This window comes from Danio aesculapii, chromosome 14, assembly GCF_903798145.1.
Source record: "Danio aesculapii chromosome 14, fDanAes4.1, whole genome shotgun sequence".
Lineage (NCBI taxonomy): Eukaryota > Metazoa > Chordata > Actinopteri > Cypriniformes > Danionidae > Danio > Danio aesculapii.
The window spans coordinates 10,772,028-10,795,249 of NC_079448.1; the positions used below are offsets into that span (position 1 = coordinate 10,772,028).

General features: G+C 36.3%; 1 protein-coding gene across 1 annotated transcript in view; it reads right to left on the reverse strand.

The window, feature by feature from the left end:
* The window catches only part of nrg2b (neuregulin 2b), a 176,795-nt gene that overhangs the window by 14,035 nt on the left and 139,538 nt on the right, over window positions 1-23,222 (reverse strand). Inside the window, exons 5-7 of the mRNA XM_056471731.1 lie at window positions 18,368-18,426; window positions 12,457-12,480; window positions 698-800 (exon numbers count right to left, since the gene is read on the reverse strand). Of these exons, the coding sequence (XP_056327706.1) occupies window positions 698-800; window positions 12,457-12,480; window positions 18,368-18,426 (186 nt within the window). The remainder of the gene's footprint in view (window positions 1-697; window positions 801-12,456; window positions 12,481-18,367; window positions 18,427-23,222) is intronic.

Below are 23,222 nucleotides of genomic sequence, written 5' to 3' on the forward strand. Positions count from 1 at the left end.
GGGGGCACTAAGGCATTCAGCCTGTGGCCTCGAGCCAACGCACGTCACCCACTAGTGCCGATATACAGCCACATCCCACTGAGTGTGATATTACTGATATATATGTTTTAATTTGATTAAATAAATGTTTTATATATTATTTATTTATAATTTACTGGTATATTGAAAAGTTAAAAAGGTGTTTTCCTGTACTTTAGAATGTAAGACCTATTAAATATTTATGATGATTTATGAAAATGCTAAATGTCAGAAAACTGGTATGTTTACATTAGCATAAGAATAATTTGATAACTTATTGAAGAACTGTATTTAAATATCACATAGCAGCAGCACAATACTAATTTATTTGCATTTAAAATCATTCTTTGCCACTATCCTTTATTTACTCAAGTTTTACTTTCATTTTTTTCATCAGGAGCACAGTTTTTTCACATTTTAAACATTATTTCATTCATATTTTGACATTTTACTTCAAAGTAAAAGATCAAAGTAGACTCTTAACTTGCATTTAATACATTTTTCATCTATTTAAACTTTTAGAAATGGCTTTTGGTGCAGACGCCAAACCGTGTCATCTTATATTTGACCCATTTATCTTTACGACTGATTGACTTTTGAGCTCTGCTTCTACCACTCAGGGTTGGAAGTGCTTTTTTAATTTAATGTGTGAACATGTGCACAGCTCCCTCTGGCTTACTTGGTTTTGCAGTATGCCACCACACACACGATGCCAACCACCAGCAGAGCCACGCAGATGCCAGTTATCGTCAGCACTCGTTTTTGGTACAGCTCCTCAGCCTCTGAATGAACGAGAGCCATGGACAAGCACACACATATGCAGACGGAGACACACAGACAAACACATGTACAACACAGAGACACACATACATACAAAACAGACAAGCGCTGCATCAGTGGCAGCCTTTAAACCAGGTCCGAAAACCCACTCAGACTAAAACACTTCATTAAGGTCTATTTGATAACTTTCTAAAGCATCTCATTTATTTGGAGGAGGGATAGTTCACCCAAAACATCTCACAATTTACTCACTCTGGGGTTGTTCTTTAGTTATATGCTATTCCGTTTTTGGATCACGAAAATATATTTTTTTAAATACAATTTTTACTCCTACTCATTAATATTAGGGCTGTCAATAGTGACAAGCATCATGTTTTTTTGAGTATACAAAATCACAGCATAGATGTCTCATAGAAGACATGCTCTGTATTGCATGCGTTCTGGGTTAGTATGACTGGGCATGGTGATAAACAAAACCAAATAAAATTTATTATTGAACAAAAAACCTGGCTGTTGTTCTCTGTCCATGACTGTGTGTGTTCATGAAGATCTATAAGCATAGTTCATTTAGGCCCAATCCCAATTCTATTTTTGTACCCTTACCCCTTCCCCTTCCCTCTTGAAACCGAGTGTGAAGGGGAGGGGCTTCATTTCTTACCCCTAAGAAATGGGACATCATTACAGCAACTGTACACCTCATCATATGTCATCGCGATCTCTTCCTTCATATGAGATTGACGATGGCGACTGCTGTAGTTATTCCAGTTGCTTTATTTTATGGTATTTATGTTCAGGAAATCACTGAAGGCAACGATATCATGTCATCATGGCGATAAAATGTGGCCAGAAGAACATAACTGTACTGTGTATTTATACCCTGGCCATATTCATCAGTGTAAACACAAGAAATCAACATTAGCGTTATACCAGACACTGTAAAAAGCTCATTCCCAGCCACTAGACTTTTCTGACAGTTTATTCGTGTGTCATCGAGTGACAGAATGTTGTGGGACTGCTATACAAGAGTTATTAATAACAATTTATAATAATTTTTTTTTAACCGGTAAAACACAAATGCTTTTATGAATGTATTAAAACATATGCTTGTTTGTCGTAAAATTCGTAATAATGACTTCCGGGTGCAGCTATGCTGCCGTCGTGGCTGGTGTATTCTGGACAATTTTCTTACCCCTTGGTTTCAAGTGTGTTCCTGAAAAATCTCCCTTTCGAGGGGTATCTAACCCTTCCCCTTAACCCTACACCTAAAGAGAATTGGGACACCCCTACCCCTTCACGTGAATGAGCAAAACTAGGGGTAGGGGTAAGGGGAAGGGCTAAGGCAGGGGTGTCCAAACTCGGTCCTGGAGGGCCGGTGTCCTGCAGATTTTAGCTCCAACTTGCCTCAACACACCTGCACGGATGTTTCTAGAAAGCCTAGTAAGTGCTTGATTAGCTAGCCCAGGTGTGTCTGATTGGGGTTGGAACTAAACTTTGCAGGACACCGGCCCTCCAGGGCCGAGCTTGGACATGCCTGGGCTAAGGGGTAAAATTGGAATAGGGCCTTAGACTCTCAAGAAAACTACTTGTTTATGTATATAAATCTTGGTCCCTGAAGGAGGGACCTGAAACTTTATGTGAACTGACTAAATGAGGATTCACGTAGCACTTGCCAGAGCCATATCACCCTGCTGCCCAAGACTGGTTACTCACTGAAGCTAATCAGGGCTGACCCTGGTCAGTACCTGGAAGGGAGACCACATGGGAAAGCTAGGTTGCTGTTGGAAGTGGTGTTAGTGAAGCCAGTAGGGGGCACTAGACCTGTGGTCTGTGTGAGTCCTAATGCCCCAGTAAAGGAAAGTGGACACTATACTGTCAGATGTTAAACTGAGGTCCTCACTCTCTGTGGTCATTAAAAAATCCCATGGCACTTCTCGTAAAGAGTTGGGTGTTACCCTGGTGTCCTGGCAAAATTCCCTTCAAAGGCCCTTACACATCATGGCCTACTAATCATACCCATCCACCGAATTGGCTCAATCACTCTCTATCACCAATAGCTAGTGTGTGGTTTGTGCACTGGTGTTATTTTCCTGAAGCTGCCGTCACATCATCCAAGTGGTTGCTGCACACTGGTGGTGGTGTTGAGAGACCCCTCCCCCTCATGATTGGGGAGCGCTTCGATTGTATGGCGATACAAAATAAATGCGCTATATAAATACACGTTACCAAAACCAAAAAGTCAGTAGCCACTCCTCAAATTTGGAGCGTATAAGGTGCACTTGTAAGATGTAACATTAAGGCCCCAATATACTTCAAATTAAATGAAAGAACAAGATAAAAAATTACGTAATTTTGAACTAAATCTGGCCAAAATAAAGTTCGCTTTGAGTAAGTTTCAGACATTCGACATACAGCTCACCAAAGCAAATCTTTAAGGGAGTTTGTTTTGGCTCCAAACACCTTTGGGCTACCATTGGTCTGTGGCGTTTATGCCACAAGACAGGAGACTTGTACAACACCAGGTTAGCATCATGAATAAACTGTACTGGAGGCTTGAGTAGCAGAGCTGGTAAAGATGTATCCGCACCTGTACGATAGCTTGCAGGGAGTGTTTAAAGACTCGAGGGGGTCACACACAAGTTATAAACGTTGTTCTATTCAATGTCTGTCCACAGCAAACAGAAAGCAATAAAAAGATTTGGTGTGCCATGGTGTCGTGCGACAGACTGAAAAAAGGCTGACATGTTTATGAAACTGTTCTCTCATAACTGCCATCGCTGCTGTGTTTTAGGGGGTACGTGGGAATTTCGCCTACTGCAGGTGTTGGAAGATTTGAAAAAAGTATACTGTCACTTTTCTAACTTTTTTTTGTGCCTAAACGAAGAACAAAAAGAACTTTAGTTTAATCATATCAGGACTTTTACATTATTGCTAATTGGCTCAGCTCAGCTTTGGCAATTCAAGGTGTGACACAATGGTTCCATTCCCTCCTTCAGGAAATGAAGGCTACATACTGTATGTAACTGTGAATTTTGTCAGTGGTTCACTTCGAGTAATGTCGACAAACAGACTGGCTACTGAACCACACTACTGGATTTGGCACGAGGTTTGCCAAGCATCTAGAGTGAGTGGACAAGTCCTACTGAAGAGATAACTTTACAAAGTCCCCAGACATAATTACCATGTTATGGGAGTTTTCAAATTGTATGAAGGGTGTAACAAGTTTTTACCTAGCTAAGCTGAGGCTAGGGATTTTAGAATATGACAATATGTTGACAGTCCAAGAAGGATGCCACAGAGGCCACATACTACCCAGAGGGGGGATATCGTGACAGTGCACATGGGCTAGCCCTGACAGAGAGGACTACTGCATATGTAATATGGATTACTGGAAGGGTAGACACAAGTTTATCCAGTCAGGAATGCCATTTTGGACTTTATGTGAATAACTAAACCTATTTGGTTTTACTGGGAGGGAACTGAGCATACGAGGCAAAGATCTCCAAAATGCAGGGTTGACCAAGCAGGGATACAACATAATGTAATGGGCTTGCACCCAACTTCTTGCTAAGACAATGGCCTTGGAGGAACTCTCTAGGGCTCAATAGTGTGGAACCCACTAGCAGAGCAATACAAGTGCACACATCTCTGGGTGAGGGAGAATGGTGCAGCAAGCATTGACACCAAGCTAATTTTCTCTCAATTGACTGGCATTACCTCGTAAACGGGAGGAAAATGGCTTCACTCAAAGACTGTAAAAGGCAGCTGTGGCCTAATGGGATTCAAAGGTCACAGATTTGAGTCCCAGTAGCAGCAGGGGTGTTGGTGGGGTGAATAATCACCTTAATACCATGGCTGCGGTGATTTCGTTGAACAAGGCACTGAACCCCCAACTGCTCCCAGAGCAGCCCACTACTCTAGGTATGTGTTCATGGGTATGTGTAAGTTGCTATAAAAGTTAGTGTAAGTTGGATAAAAGCATCCGCTTAATGCATAAATGTAAATGTGGTGCACTCTCATCCATGGGGGATGGCTTGCCTTGGTATTAGTACACAAAGGTGATGGCATTCACTGTCCAGTGGGCCAATCTCTGTTTAAAGACAGCACTTCCCTTCTGCCAACCTCAAAAATAGGCAAAAAGCTGCTGAGAATGAGTGATATTTTATGTGTGGTCCACATAAATACACAGTGTGCAGATGGGACTCCGTATATAAAGGAATGGGTCTGCCTCCACCAAAGATAGTGCAGGTTCACTACCTGATTTTGAAAGGAAGTAGTAGTTGTAACCTTTCTAAGTAACGATTCCAAGCCAGGGTCTAAAGACTAGGTTAAAATAACCATAATTCCATACATGATCTGCTGACCGAAAATGCCTACAGGTCCGAGACCCTCAAAAAGTGACTATAGTGTGCGAATAATCTCAACACCACAAACACTAAGATGACTGATATTTAATAATTGGTTTTTCAGACCATAAAGCAGCTTGGACATTCTACTAAACATCTCATTTTGTGCTCTTTGAAAGAAAAGAAAGTCATTTTGGGTCACAAGAGTGAGTAAATGATGAGAGAAATATTTTTTGGGAGCACTATCCCTTTATATATATATATATATAAACCTTTTTTATGGGCGCTGAGGTGCATAAGATGTCATTCTAAAAACATTCAGATGGCTGAAATCAGACTATAGGCAGCTTGGGAAGGGCAGTGCTGTGGCTGCTTTTCTGTCTGCCAGGAATTCACATAAAGTGCATCAAACGAAACGAGGGGGAGAACTTTTGGCCACTTTTAGGACAAAAACCACCCCGTGCAACACTAGGTACTTAAGATTTTTGGCTAAACATGTTCAGAAAATGAAATCTCTGCCCCTCTGAGAGCCCATGACATGCATTATTCTGTACTGTATACAAAATCCTGAAAACAGAGAAGTATGAGCTTGTAGTTGTTGCATAAAGCATGCCTGGAAAATAGAGTTAAGACACACTGCATTTCTATAAAAGCTCCTCTGGAAATGGTTGTTCATGAAACCTGTTTGGATTTATTCATTCCGTTTTATTGTGAAGCCAACATGAAATCAAAATGATCCTCTATATAGTACTTTTTAAATTCACATTTCAGTTTTACTGTGGATAACTTATTGTCTCTAGATGTATTTTCATATGAAATAACGTTTGGTTACACTTTATTTCACAGTGTTTTGTTACTGTGTAGTTGTATATTTAATAGAGATGCACCGATAGCAGATTAATTAAACATGCTTTAGTAGTTTAATGAACAAATTCCAGTATTTTGTGATTCATGGATATTTCTGTTTATTTACACAGCCATGTTTATGTTTAACGTAATAATTCATTTCAAAATTTGACCTAAAATGGGACAATGACAGTATTATGGAGTGCTAGCACTCATGTAATGTCTCTTTCATTCATACTAGAAGCCGAAAAGCACACACTGCAAAACAAATATCCAAAAATTGTCAGTTTTACGTATTTTGTTGTTCTTTTCCCCATTTATTTATAGTTTTGAATTGCATTATGGGACCTTGATCTATCCTCCAATAACTTTTAATCTTGATAAGCTTGAAAAAGTGACTTAAACTAACATTTTTAATAGTTTGAAGTGATATATTGTACGTTGTATATTATAGTACAATTTTTTTAAAAATAAACTGCCAGTACATTTTCTTTTACAGACTTATTTCTCTATACATTATTTCTTATACACTGTAAAACCCAACAAGTTAAAGTAACTCAAACCATTTAAGGAAACCGATTGCAACAAGCCATTTAAGTACAAAAACTAATCCTAATGAGTACTGTGAACTTAATCCATTTGAGTTAATGAAGCAATTTGAGCACAGTAAAACCCAATAAATGTGAGAACTCAAACCAACTGAGCACTGTAAAACCCAATAAGTTAAGGTAACTCAAACCGTTTGAGGAAACAGATTGCAACAAACCATTTGAGTTACAAAAACTAATCTATATGATTACTGTGAACTTACTCCATTTAAGTTGAAGTAATGAGGCATTTAATGAACTCATTACCTTCAACATGGAGTTCAAAACCCTTTTCAAATGAGTAGAATTAACTTTCAGTAAATTTTTGAGTTAACTACACTCATTTTATTTGATAAAGTGGACTGTTGGGTTTTACAGTGTACATTATATAATTTCAAACTACTAAAATGTCAATAAAAGTCATTTTGTTAAACTGCAGAGTTGAATTTTCAACATCAAAAGTTGACAGAGCCCAGATCAACATCCCATAATACAACTCACAACCATAAATAAGTATAAAATACAAAATACAGAAACTGTTGATATATTATATATATATATATATATATATATATATATATATATATATAATTATTATTATTCTCATTATTTTTTAACACATCTGCAGTTATGTGACGTCTGCGGTCTGAAGGTATTATAAAGTTGATGACGACAACATTGCCATTCCAAACTGTGAGTGAAACTTGGCAGTACCTGCCGGGTATTTTAAGTTGAGGTGCTATTTGTTTTTATATTAAATTTTTTTATATTAACTGTTGCACTAAAGTCCAAAAGTGAAGAATTTATGTTATTTATTACTTGATTATTCAAGCTGTTTGTAAATAGAGTTGTTGAATTTTAAAATAAGGTGAATTAAATAAAACCTTAGCAACATACTGGATCTGTTTCTTCGCTCTTCTTTATTCTTTTTTTATGTATTAACATAAATGTAATCATGTATTATCGGATCGGGTTTCGGGTTTTAGATACTCAAAATCAAATATCTCAGACTCGGACTTGAGGGCCCTAGACTGAAACACATATAATCAGTGAGCTTGTTTGTTATAGGTTATATTTATTGGATCTAAAACATTAAATTATATTTCATATTTATAAGTGATGCCCTAAATATTGGTGAAAATATCTGTATAGACAGATAAATGATTATTTTTAATGCTATTGTTATCAGCCAAATAAAGTATTTTACAGTATATTCTAAAATATATTCTAAATTATTACTTTATATAATTGTTTTATGGCGGTTCATTCCGCTGTGGCGACCCCAGATTAAAAAAGGGACTAAGCCGAAAAGAAAATGAATGAATGAATGGATAATTATATTATATTATATTATATTATATTATATTATATTATATTATATTATGTTATATTAAAATATATTTAAATAAATTGAATTATTAATAATTTTAATAATTCATTTTTAATTATATATATATATATATATATATATATATATATATATATATATATATATATATATATATATATATATATATATATATATATATAAATATATAACCATATATTACCATAAACCATTCTATTTCATTAATTCATTCATTCATTTTCTTTTCAGCTTAGCCCCTTTATTAATCCGGGTTGTCACCACAGCGGAATGAACCACCAACTTGCAACCCATCTCTGGGAAACATCCACACACACTCAATCACACTCATACACTACGGACAATTTAGCTTACCCAATTCACCTGTATCGCACGTCTTTGGACTGTGGGGGAAACCGGAGCACCCGGAGGAAACTCACACGAATATGGGGAGAACATGCAAACTCCACTCTATTTATTTATTTATCTTTGAATATCTAATGTAATAAGAGTTGCTAACAGCATTTTTGTTGACTTTGAAAACAGTTATCAATTATAAATCAACAAAAGTTAAAAAAAAATGGCAGATAACAATAGCAATCAAAAGAATCATTCATCTGTATACAGATATTTTTTCTATAAATAAACAATAAAATATATAAAAGATTATTTCAGCCAGTTGATCCACTTCAGGTTTGATTGCTGCCTTCGAAATATAAAGAGTTATCGATATCATCCAACATCTCCATATCAGTGCATCTCCATATAAATCATTATTAGCATACTATAGATTTATAGTCAAAACTACATCCAATTTAGTGTTAGTAGCCTGTAATTATGCATAATAATTTACTACAGTAAGTAATAAATGTAGAATATGTAACAAGGACACTTTAAAATATCTATAAAAGTGTATATTAAAATATATATATATTAAAAACATATATTAAAACCCTCAATTTATTTATTTATCTTTAAGTATCCAATGTAATAAAGGGTTGCTAACAGCATTTTTGTTGACTTTGAAAATGATTAGACAGTTATTATTTATAAACAACTGTCTAGTTGGTTCTAATCAGTTAACAAAAATGCTGTTTGGAAGCCTTTAGATACGTATATAAAAGCATTTGTCCAACTTTAACAGCAAACCAAGGCCTCGCTTTGACAAGGTTTTATGAACACCATCTTTATACAGATGCCTTGAACTCATATTTTTCTATCTGGGTCTGAGTTTTGAGAATATTGGAAAGCTCCTCTGGGGTGCTGAACGTGTGCAGCAACAGAGGAAGCGTACAGAACATAAAGGGAGGGAAGAAAGGAAAAAAAAACAAACAGACGGGAAGGAGAGAAGAGAATTGAGGGCCAAACAGTAGGGATGAGTGTGTAATAAAGGAGAAACACAGGGTTGAGGGAGGGGGCGCTTGAGTCAGACACTGATATTGCATTGCATGCTTGTTACAGGAAACAGAGGTATCAGAGAACATGAGGAAAGAGAGAGAGAGAGAGAGAAGGCTAATGTACTCTAGTGGAGCAGACAAGAGGACAGGAGGAGAAATGGGCAACACTCATTTAACCCTTTACTCAGCTCTCTTATATATATATATATAAATATATACCTAAGTGCAAACAAAAATGGAAATTGTAGATTTTATAAAACACTGCAAGAAAAAAGGAGTGTTTTCCAGAAAAAATAGCTTATAAAATTATTATTAAAATCAAAACTTCACAAGACACATCACAATCATATCACATATTGCCAAAAGTTTGGAAAGTGTCCGATATAAAAATACGTTTTAACAGCAAAAGCAATAACTGTTTTCTATTTTAATATATTCAAAATTAATTTTTTTTGTGCTTATTGATTAATTGACTGATTTATTGAATGATTGATTGATTGTTTGTTTGATTGATTGGTTAATAGTTTGATTGATTGATTGATTGATTGATTGGTTGATTGATTGATTGATTGATTGATTGATTGGTTAATTGTTTGATTGATTGGTTAATAGTTTGATTGATTGATTGATTGATTGGTTGATTGATTGATTGGTTAATTGTTTGATTGATTGGTTAATAGTTTGATTGATTGATTGGTTGATTGATTGATTGATTGATTGATTGATTGATTGATTGATTGGTTAATTGATTGGGTGGAAACCATTATAGACTCCATTAAACTGTTTGTATTTTATTTAAAGTGGCTGAATAGAAATATTTTTATTTAGGAAGAATCCATTGAAGGGAAAATATCACAATAAAATAATTAAAAACTGTTAAACACTGCTAAAAAGAATAAGATGTTTTATTAATATTTGTTTTTTTTTGAAGAATCATGTAAGTATTGGCTGTGAGTAAATTGAAGTTTGCCAACACTGGGAGGAATAAATCATTTAAATATTAAAATAAAGTATAGTGATTTAAATTGGTTGTAAGAATTCACAATAATACAGTTTTACTGTATTTTCTTTTATAATTAACTTCAATCTTGATGAGAAAACATTCTCAGAAACATTATAAATTGTAATTACTGCAAACTATTGACTGGTAGTGTGTAATGCTGCATTCACACTAGACGTGGATGAAGAGTCAATCGTAAGTGATTTACATTTTAAGGCAATGCAAAGACGCGAACAGACATCCTGCAGTATGAATCACCAGACACAGTTCACACCTGACATGGCACGTGCAAATAAATTGTGCTATTCGTGTAATGCTGTGTTCACACCAGACTCAGCGTGAACGAATAAATCATGCTATTCATGCGTAAACAGATGCATGAACATTTTGAAATTACATTTGTGCATCAAATTCACTTCACAATAGACGGATTCGCATCATAGGTAGGGTTTCTGTCTGCCCGGTGACTCTAGCTTCAATGTTAAATGGCTAACATAGACTTTGTAGAGAGAATAGCTGTGCTTATGGAATGCTGAAAAAACAGCGTATAATCATTCGGCCCACTAGATCAGGGGTATCAAACTCAATTCCTGGAGGGCCGCAGCTCTGCACAGTTTAGTTCCAGCCCTGTTTCAACACACTTACCTGTATAGGTTTCAAACAAGAATGAAAGACTTAATTAGTTTGATCAGCTGTGTTTAATTAGGGTTGGAACTAAACTGTGCAGGGCTGCGGCCTTCCAGGAATTGAGTTTGACATCCCTGCACTAGATGCTTTCAGAGGTGCACCCAGCTCTGTGAGTTCATCAACTCCTCCAGAAACTGTACCTGGAAGATAGAAGCTTTCAGCGGTGCTTCCAGGGCTTAATTTGTGCCGGAACTCCCCCGTCCGCTGTTCACTTTCACTTTCTTCTGAGACTCCCCTCTTCACTTAAGTCCACGACAAACCCCCACTCTTCACTTTCGTCCTTCGTTCGCGACACCCCTGCGCCATCCAGCGACCCCACCCCTGCTCTCCTCTTTCGTGCATGACACCTCTCCATCCTTGGGTAACATGCTGGATCCGTTCCCCCGATCCGTTCCGGGACCTCAATTCACAAATTGAGCACTGGGTGCTTCTAACAGAGCCGATGAACTGTTTGATGAACTGTTGTCTGGTGTTAGCAAGAGGATTTCCCCTCGGGACACCAACAACAGGCTTGACGTCATAATCATGCCCCTACAAGAGCAAGATCCTGATTGGTTAACACAGCACAAATGTCCGCTGAAGTTCAAATTTTCCAACTCTAGCGATCCGTGCGATTCGCACGTTAAGCGCGTCAAATGCGCAAAGCGCTCAACTCGTGCCACTTCATTCACGTCACCTCATGTGTCTATTTGCATCTTTGCATTGACTTAAAATGTAAATCACTTGCGCTTGACGCTTCATCCGTGTCTTGTGTGAATGCAGCATAAGACTAGCTTTAATATAGCTTTAGTACATGAATGTATTGTAAATTTAATTTTTCATACCCCAATTGTACATATATTGTCATATGACACCTTATAAAAATCTTTAACCTTCTCTAATTTAAATCTCGTTCCCTAAAATCAATTTGTTTAATTCAATTCATTGCTTTATTTAATTTTAGTTTGTCTTGTTTTTATGTTGAGATATTATTACTGGAAAACTTTTTTCTTTTCTGTTTTGCAGTGTGAAAAATTATAAACTATTCTTAAGTTCAACTTCTTAAGTTCATTAAATGTTTTATATTTAACAAAAAGACATACTGTATGAGGCTAGAGTAAATTTACTGTAACGCCTGATCTTGCCTATTGCTTTTATAATCTGGTTGTGATAAAAGACATTTATCCTACATTGTATCAATAACCACACCTTCAATACAGTTGAATACAGAATCTAGCTTTGCAGAATCAGTAATATACATGTTACAAATAACAATCTACCTCCCTGATACAGCATATTCTTAAATTCTTAAAATGCATGTAGATTTGCAGGACTGAAAAAGTAAACCAAAAAGTTGAGAATACTCTTACTTGTTCAAGCTCTACTGTGAAAAAACCTAAACTATATCATCAAGTTATACTGTACAAGTTATAGCCTTAAAAACTAAAGAATCAAACAAATAATATCTTCATACCCATGATTTCAATTCCAAGATGCTCTGCCAATGCAGAAAGTTGACAATGTAAAATAAAAGAAAGAAAAAACAAGAAAACAGGTTTCAGGTAAAAATGTCCAGTTGTTCAGATAGAGGCGGTTGACTAGAATGCGATCAGTGGTGTTGTTTGGTTGGTTTGCTTTGGAGACACTGAGGTGAGTTACGTTCCAGTAACAGACAGACAATGCAGACACACACTGGCCAACTCCATATTCCCCAAGAAAACCGTAACGATATGAACAAAAATACCAATAAACAAACAACACGCTTTTCTGGCTCATCGCATGTAAGCAAGCGAACAAAAGCATGCAGACACAAAGACAGCCACACTTACTGCCATATTTACTAGACCTCATTTCTGGTTTAACGTTAAGAAAAAAAGAAAAAACAAACAAACAAACAAAACCATTAAAAAGAAAAGCACAATGTACAACACAAGGCACTGTAGACACAAATACAGATGAATGTAGACACAAATGTGGTTTCAAATGATTAATATGCAAAATGGCAAACAGATGGATTTAATTTAGTCACGATATTATATTTCATGTATGTTTTTGTTTATGTATAAACACTTTGAGCTATGACATGCAAGATTTTGAGAACTCTTTTAGCAAATCCAAAAGCTCTCAGCCAATCAGATTCCAGAACCAGGTTACCTTTGCCACCCTCGTTCCCTGAAAACGGGATTGCAGATGTTATGTTGAATGATTGAATAGAGGATTTGCTTAGAAAACCAGTCACTCTGATTTGTATGAAAAACGGCCAATGGAATGCCTATGAAACTGGCGAGTGCCGCTCTTCACAGGAGGAAGCATGAGAGAAAGCATGTGAGGCTTATCAATGAATGGTCGAAGATGCCTAGCTTCTGTAGCAAGAGGACAAAACTTCTCTGTTCCAGAGGGTTACATAAGTAGCCGAGATGTTCCCCTTCAGTCAATCACTACAAGTTTTATCAAATGATCAACTAGGGGAAAAACATAGAAAGCGACACAGAAGCTGAATCCTTTACGTGTTTTAGGTGAAGTATGCCAATCACATAGCGTGAGCACACAAGCATCACCAAAGGCGAACCATCCATCATCCCTGGCCCTATTTACTTTAATAGTTAAAAATTGTTTGGGAGGTCATACTTACATACATGCCAACCCAGACAGAGGCTAGGGCCTACCCAGGATAAGATAATGGCTGCGTCCGAAACCGCATACTTCCATATTAAATAGTATGCTAAAAACAGTATGCGAGCCGAGTAGTATGTGCAAATTCATAGAATTCAAAAATCAGTATGCAAGTAGTACCTGAATGACCTACTACTTGCGGCGAGATTCTGAAGTGCGCATCCCATGATGCCGGGCGAGAGAATACATTAATTAGAGTGAAGCGACGCAACTGGTGCAGATAGGTCACGTGATGATGACAAAATGTCGGATGTAGTAAATCCGAATTCCATTCATACTTCTCACATTCATCCTGTATAGAACATACTTTTTTAATGGCCGAGTAGTATATTTTAATTCAAATGCAGTACCTACTGAGTAGTAGGCGGTTTCGGATGCAGCCAATATGTTGGGAAAGCGTTCCAGTCACGAAGGGAAAGGAGGTCACTGTTAGGCAGACAAGGAGAATTATGACAGAAGGTGCCTATGGGCTAGCCCTATCTACTGTAGGTGGAGCACAACAAATGGAATGAAGGTTAGGTGGTAGGGAAGACACAGGTCTGCCTATGGAGGGGGACTTATTGTGGCAAATAATACAAATGGGATCGTCTGAGAGAGGATCACACATAGCTGGCAAAGTTTCCCAGAATGCAGGGTTGACCGAGCGGGCATTACAACAACTTGGAAGAGAAACTCACTTCTCCGAAACAGGTGGTTGGACCATGGAGAAACTCTCTAGGGTTCATCAGCAGGGAACTCAAGCTTGCAGAAAGTTACAGAATAAGAGCACACAGCTTCACTTAAAGAGGATGGTTCAGCGGGCATTTTTGACACAGAGCTTAGCTTCCCCCCAGCTGGCTGCTGTTACCTCGTAACTGGGAGAAAACAGGTTCCACTTAAAAAATTTTGAATCTTGCAAAGGTTTTAACTGTCTCCCAGCTCTGCAGCTCTACAGATGTCTGTTAGAGAGGTGCCACATGCTAACACCCAGGAAGAAGTGACACACTTAGTTTAGTGTTCTCACCCTGGGGGACTCAGGTTCTGCCTCCTTCAGGGACAGACCTTGAAGGCTCACTACCTGGTCTTGACATGGATTGGTAGGAACCTTGGGGACATAGCCAGGTCATGGTCTCAGGGCAATGTGAGAGTAAGCCGGCCCAATTGCAAGACATGATTCGCTGACTGACAATGCTTCCAAGCCTCTGATCTTCTTCATAGAAACCAGCATGGTCAGTAGAGCTGTTTTAGAGACAGAAGATACTGAATCAAGAGGCTCGAACTGATCTCTCTGAAGTATGAAGGACCACAGAGAGATCTTAAGAGAGGATGAGAGGGATGTGAGATGGTTCAGTACCGAGAGCATCAAAAAGAATACATGACACTAATCGGGCAAGTTTGGGAGACTTTTGACTGTATCAATTACCGGTGGTGGTAGGTCAACAGGTAAGTCTTTCACATGGTGGCCAGAGACCTGGCTGTGGGTGCCAGATGCTGTACTGTCCCTGAGAGAAAGGTCTTAGGGGAACATGTCAGGGAGGGGCTGTAATGAGGAGGGTGAGTTTAGAACCTAGGTTTGGTTGGCTGGTGAGGCGCAACAAGCATAATATGATCACTCCCTGGGATAGGAAATGTCACTCCCCTGCACTGAGCTTGACGCGACCGGCAAGCCATAGAAGGAATAGCAAGGTGCAGGTAGACGCTGTCGGTAGGGAGCAGTCAGTACAGAGGTGACGGCAGCTTAACAGTCCTCTTGAGCTGCTCAAATGCCCACTGGACTCAACTGCAATTTCATTGTCGAGAACTTCTGGGGTAAAGCTCCTAACAGTGCTATAGAGGTGGTGTTTTTTGACCACCAGCATGGCTATCACCCTCCCCAGGATACAGATAGCTGACTTGGTGGTGATGATGATAGTAAAGTCAGTAGCCATTCTGAGGTGGTACAAGATCCCTGGGGAGAGAATGCCCACATCCTCTTTTCTCAAAACCTGGAGCAACTGTTATATATTACAGTTCTGGAATCTGATTGGTTGACAGCCATGTGATAAAGTTTTTGTTTATATATAAACATTATGCACTACGACATGCATGATTCCGAAGGCTCATCTAGCAAACTACCACTGTTTGGAATTCAGCGGTTTCAGAGGTCAAAGGTTAGAGGTTAAGGGTCATGCATCATGCCTCAGGCTCAGAAGGCTGTTAAAGGTTGAGACTGTTAAATGACAACATCAATATTACTTAACAACCAGACTTTACAGAAATCAGAGCTTCAAAGCTAGTTAAGATTTACCAACAGCATCTGTGCATATGAACACTTCCAGAAGGGGCTCTATGATTTTGAGCTCCATCTTTTCACACTGGGGAGAGAGCACTGGCAAATGCTGAAAGCACTCACTGATGCTCCAAAAAGAAACATGATGCATTAAATATCAGGGGATGTACACTTTTGCATAAGATGGCTAGCGGTAAAATAGTCTGACTTCTATATTCTGGTGTTTAGATAAAAAGTTAAACAAGATCCCAAAAATCATCCTGTTCAAAGGTTTTTACATCCTTGTGTTTAATACACTTGTATCTGTGAATTCAGTTACTTTGTCTTGTAGTCTATATGTAAAAATGATAAAGGGACCTTTCTTTGGTTAAATGGCAGGAAATAAAAACAAGTGCATTTTTATAATTCCTCCTTTTTAATTGAAACAAAAATGGCAGATTTCATGGGTGTCTTCTTTAGCACAAATTAAATGTTCCTCAAATTAAATTTGGTGCAATAGAGACACCTAAATATGCTCATTTGTCTAGAAAGACAAATTAGGGAAAGAATAATTTAAAGGCATTTTATTTTAATAAAATTTTATCTTTAATAATTTATAAGTGAATTCAGTTAAAAGTCTGAACAACTGCAAAGTAATTCTACCCTGCCAAGTTTTCATCAGCATGAGGTTACAGTGGTTTCTTAGTAGATAGTAGATGATACATATATATATACACACACACAGAGACAGAACTATTAGCCCCATGTTCATAGGAGAAGATTTTTTTCAACACATGTCTAAACATAATAGTTTTAATAACTCATTTCTACTAACTGATTTATTTTATCATTGCCATGATGACAGTAAATAATATTTTATTAGATATTTTTTAAGACACTTATATACAGCTTAAAATGACATTTAATTAACTATGTTAATTAGGTTAACTAGGCAGGTTAGGGTAATTAGGCAAGTTATTGTATAATGATGGTTTGTTCTGTAGACTATCGAAAAAAATATATAGCTTAAAGGGGCTAATAATTCTGACTTTAACTGTATATATATATATATATATATATATATAAATATATAAATATTAAAAGTCAGAATTATTAGCCCCTTTAAGCTATATATTTTATATATATATATATATATATATATATATATATATATATATATATATATATATATATATATATATATATATATATATATATATATATATATATATATATATATATAAATATTAAAAGTCAGAATTATTAGCCCCTTTAAGCTATATTTTTTCCGATAGATTAGATAATGTACATATTATACTGTACATATAAGGCGTATCTCTTAAGTGCCTCATATGCAGTCATGTGACATGAAAGACTGTAAGTTCGGCTTTTCAGTCACAAAAATAAATTATTATAATGTTACTTTTTACGGCTTAACATATAATTCCGTTTTCTTTTTAATTCAGTTTTCTTTTTAATTAAGCCTAATTATTATTATTGTTAGCATTAGGAGAGTTATTTTATTTATTCGACGTGACCCTGGATTACAAAACCATACTATGTTGCAAGGGTTTATTTTTGGCTATAGTCAAAAATATATTGTACGAGTCAAAATAATATTTTTTTTATGCCAAAAATCATTAGAATATTAAGATCATGGACATTTTGTAAATTTGAAAACTACATTTTTATTAGTAATGTAATTAGTAATTGATTAGTAAATCATTGCTAAGCATTTCATAAAGACAATATTAAAGGTGATTTTTGAAATATTTTAATTTTTATGAACGCTCAGATTTCAGATTTTCAAATATTAGCATCTCGGCCAAATATTTTCCTATCCTTACAACTCATATGTCACTGGAAATTCAGGTTACCTGCTGACCTACAGGTTTCAGGTGATCTTTAAATCTCAGTTTAACAAAATTGACACTTATGACTGGTTTCGTGGTCCAAGTTCACATATGTTCAAAAAAGTGTACAGACCCCAAACTTTTGAACAGTAGTTTATAATAATAAGTCTTATAAGCCAATATATTTTACTGTAAAGTAAAAGTATTTAAAGGTTCAATGCCATTTTTGAGAGTCACAGATGCTGTCAATAAGCTTAACATGAATTAAATCCACAAAAACCATTACATTAATATAAATGTGTGCCTGTAAAATCTATCAGAATTCTGTCTTCGCTTACTTTAGTTCTTCTTTATCCTAACTTAACTCTAATCTAAACATTAACATGCACATTAGAAATTATTGCTAATACTTCTTTGCTATTACTATTTCTTTTGAAAAATGCGTTCATTAATAATAAATCAGTACATACTAAATCTATTCATGTTCAACCAATAAAAAACTCAAAATGGACAACTAGAGGCACACACACACATGCACACACACACACACACACACACACACACAAATCAAAGCCAACATGCAGCTTTAAAGCAGACATAGACAAACAGACAGGAAGAAGAAATGGACATACTGTAGAAACCGGCCATAACGGAGGTTTGACAGCGTTCGCCGGTATAGTCATTTGGACACCTGATGGAGGGAAACAAACCCACAGAGGGAGAAGGAAGAAACAAGAGGGAGGGGAGAGAAAGAGAGACGAGAGCAGAGAAACATGCTGTTAGAAACAACAGAGAACAAGCCCTGTGAGCTCTTCCACCTGATGATGTCATCGCTGTGATGTCACTGCAGGAGTCTGAACCTGAGGAAAAGAGGGCTCAATCATTCGTGACATTGTTTTGTTTAGTGAACTGATTCAGTCAGATGATTCAGTGGCCAACTCAAGTGAATCAACTCAAGTGACTCGACTGAATCAACTCAATCCTTTAATGGAAAGTCAAAAAGAAACAGAAACTGCAGTAGTCCGATTGTTTGGTAAAGTGAAATTAATTCTTGAGAATTGTTCATTTTGTTCATGGAGAATTGATTGGATGGTGGGATGGTCATGGTTTGCTATTGGCGGTGAGTGAGAGCTTATTATTCTACCCGGTAACACTTTATTTTGATGGTCCATTTGAGTATTAGTAGACTGTCTGCTTAATATCTGTTGATACTGATCCTTCAACAGACATTTAACTGACTATAAGAAACTTGGCAAGTACATGTTAACTTACACTAACCCTAACCCCAACCTAACAGTCTACTTAAATTTCTAATGAAAATTAGTTGCAATGTAACTTAAATTCAACAAACGGACCATCCAAATAAAGTGTGACCCCCTATCCAATAGAGGCATTAGTGGACGCCCCATTCTCAGTGACACTTGCGGTGCATTACAAATGGCATATATTGCCCTCTGAATGTCACTTCGGAGTGAAAACTATTATGGCCGTCATTATTGAAGTGTCGTTTCAAACCGAAGTGCTCAAGGATTTCGAAGAGTGCTACTGATGGACACTTCAGGCAACCATGATCCATTGCGCAAGAAAATTGTTTGGTGTCACAGTAGCAACTGAAGGCTCAGTTATTATATAAATTTATATTATTAGTCTATATACTACTACTGTAGTATTTATTTGAGTTATAAATAAAATAAATATAAAATAAATTAAACTTAAGTATCAATACATAAATACAGTAGAAGTCAGAATTATCAGCCCTCCTGAACGTTTTTGTCCCCAATTTCTGTTTAACGAAAATAATATTTTTTCAACACATTTCTAAACATAATAATTTTAATAACTCATTTCTAAAGAGTCTTTGCTATGATGACAGTGCATCATATTTTACTAGATATTTTTCAAGATACTAGTATTCACCTTAGACATTTAAAGACTTAACTAGGTTCGTTAGGTTTAATCAATCAAGCTGTCATCTATTAAATGCATATATGTAAATTTAAGCATATTTAATACATAACACCCAGTATACAAAAAATGTATAAAAATAAGTTACAAATGAATAAGTATAGTATCATTAAAAATGGCCTAGTGGTACTGTATGCTGACATATAGCACCAACCCAGGCTCATTCTGAAAACATACCGCTATATACATTTCTGGAGAGCGCCAAATACGTTATATAAGTAGCTATGCTTTGTTTTTTGCAGTTTTTGTTTTTGTGAATCCACCAGAGGCCACTGTGTATGCTTTTTGAGGTCTCAAATATCTCTCTTGAGTGCCATTGGCGCCCGCTGTTTTTGCATAAATCCACCAGAGGCCGCTGTGTACGCTTTTTGAGGTCTCAAATATCTCTCGAGTGCCATTCGCGCCCGCTGTTCTTGCATAAATCCACCAGAGGCCACTGTTGACTGACTGACTGACTGACTGACCGATTGACTGACCCACCCTCCTCCTTCCCTAAACCCGACCAATAGTGTTTTCAAAAGCACTGATTGACAGTTTTAAAAAGCAACCCAGAAAAGGCCCTTGTCTGATTTTTACCATGTTTTCAGATTTTACCACGTTCTCACCCTGTTATTTATTTGTTTATTTCATTTTTTAGCTTATGTTTTTGTCTTACTGCTTTCTGAAACCCTTGTTCACCAGACTCGAACCCTGTTGTACTCGAACTGATGTACACGGCGAGCTACCGGTAAAACTGGTAACAGCAGGAAAGTCATCCATACGGATTTAAGTGGTCAGCTAGTAAGGAAAGGCGTCATACCTCCCCATAGTGTTTTAAAGATGAAATGCAGCCATACGTTCCTCTGGCTACATAATTCGCGATCTCTAGAAATGTATATAAGACTACATTTTCAGAATGAGCCTATGTTGTATAGCACAGAAGTGCTCACGGTGACCTGAGTTCAATTCCCGGCTCGAGGTCCTTTGCTGATCCTTCCCCTCTCTCTGCTCCCAATGCTTCCCTGTGTGAAATCTCTACTGTTCTATCATAATAAAGGTGAAAACCCCTAAAAAATTATTATATAAAAAAATGGTAAAAATGAGTATGATCAACAATGTCTTTTCTTCTACATCAGCATCGTCTTGCCCATAGTAAATGTGCTGCCTAATCTAGTACAGAATACACTGTTAAACAAAGTCATTTTTACTTTTTTTTAGCCACACAAAAGTGTTTATGGGGCTTCCTATGATTAGAGTTGAACCACTGAAGTCACATGGAATGTTTTGATTCCTTTTCTTGAACATCTTGAAAATGTTGCTCTCTATGGAGGATTAGAGCGCTCTCGCATTTCATCTAAAATATCTTCATTTTGTTTAGAAGAACAAAATTCTTGGAGGATTTGAACAACACAAGGGGTGAGTAATTAAATGCCGAATTTCCATTCTTGAGTGAACTAAACCTAAGGCTGAAAATACTAATATCTAAAAAATAGGTTTTAGCTGTATGGAAAGTGATACTAGTGCATGTATAGATTAAACATTAAAATGGCTTGCCATAAATACTAGGGTAAAAATCTTTTTAAAAATGGCTCAGAAAAATACAGTAGTCAATATTTAAAATTAATCAAAACAACTGACAACCTTAATAATTTTTAGTAAATGTTTTTGTTTTTAAACCATAGTAAACTGTTATCATGAATATGTTATAGCATTTACAACTCATGCTACAGCATTTGAACTATACTGAACTAACTATATTAGCTATATAGTTAGTGATAAACTGTAAAAAACACTGTAAAAAATTTTACTATAGAAAACTGTGGTGCATTGTAGTACAATATACACTATAGTTTTGGAAAACTACAGTACTGGGTCATTTGTATATATTACTATAGTGGTTGTTTTTTCCATAGGAACTATAGAATCACAACAACAGATGAATTTAGGTACTTTTCTATTGATCTTATTCTTCACGTATGGGCAGGCTCAGCCATTGGAATCTTGTTGTCCTACGACTTCTGGTCTAATTCACTTCCATTCATTTTTAGACATTAAAATCAGCTCGTTATGCTGCTTGATGTTGCAAACTAATATTTTTTATTATATTATTCTACTTTGTCTGTATAGTCATGAACACACTTGTTTATAGAGCAAGTAGTTTTACTTTTTTTATTATTCCTAGTCATTTCTCCTATAGGCAACTAAATTGGAAGTCCTAAATCAATCACAAAAACAAGCACACTTCAGCATCGCAGAATAAGGTCAATTTAGTTCAAATACACTAGTTTTACTCTAAAATACTGTAGTATTTTTTTTAAGTGGAAAGAATAGATATTGTTCAAATCACATTTAATATTAGAAAGGTTTGATTAAATGTTTTAATTCACTTCAAAAGTTGACTAGTGTGAATATAGTTGAATAAAACTGTCCAGGATCATCCATATGCAGATTCAACTTGATTCGCTTGACCACTTTGTGATCTAATGCAAAAAAATAAAAATTTGTATGTATGCTGTAGGTGTCCAAATACTCTTTGGGGCCACTGTAGATCAAACTTAATCAAAGCTAATCTGTAGCTTTACACCTTCACCTCCTTATAAATTGCCAATCAGTTCCACTTCTGTGACCTCACGTTAATGAGGAGAACGTCCTAGGACAAGCAGGAGCAAAATAAAGTCCCTAAAAGCTTTGTAATGATGCCAGAAGCTTCGTCTAGTCACAATTTTTCATTATTTATATACTGAGGGTATTTTCGAGTTCGGCTCTACTGGGCAATTCACTGTTCAGGCTGTCTGTGGATTTTACTGCAGAGGTCAAGGGGACAGGCTGCATTTTATCTGCCTCAGGAGCTACGGTAACAAACACACACATGTTGGTTTTGGTGGTTTATGAGGACTCCTCATAGGTGTATTGCATTTTATGCTGTAAAATCCACTTATTAAATTGTCATAACCTAGCCTTAAAACCAGCTGTCAAAGGTAACACATTTTTTATTTTAAAAGGACTGTTAAATATAATTTTTAAGCATTTTAGACTGCAAGTACACAGGGCATGTCCTGTAAATTACCTAATTTACAACATAGTAATATCTAGGTCATACCCATTTCATCACAGATTTATTGATATTGCTATACTTGTGGCGACATTTGGTTCTCATAATGTGATGAATTCAAGGTACACACACAAACTAATGAAAATATTTAGCTATTGATAATCAGTCTAATATTGTATGTATTACCCACTCTTTAATATTTCAACAATTTCACAATAATTATTTAAATGTTATATTTTATGTATTAATTATATATTTATTTAAATATTATATATTTATTTAATAATAATAATATGTGTGTATATATATATATATATATATATATATATATATATATATATATATATATATATATATATATATATATATATCAGCAATATTACACAAGTAACAGTGCGATATGGCTGTATATTGGCACTGGTGGGAGGCATGCGTTGTGCCTTAGTGTCCCACCCATACCTGCCAACACTTCCATTTTTCCCGGGAGTCTC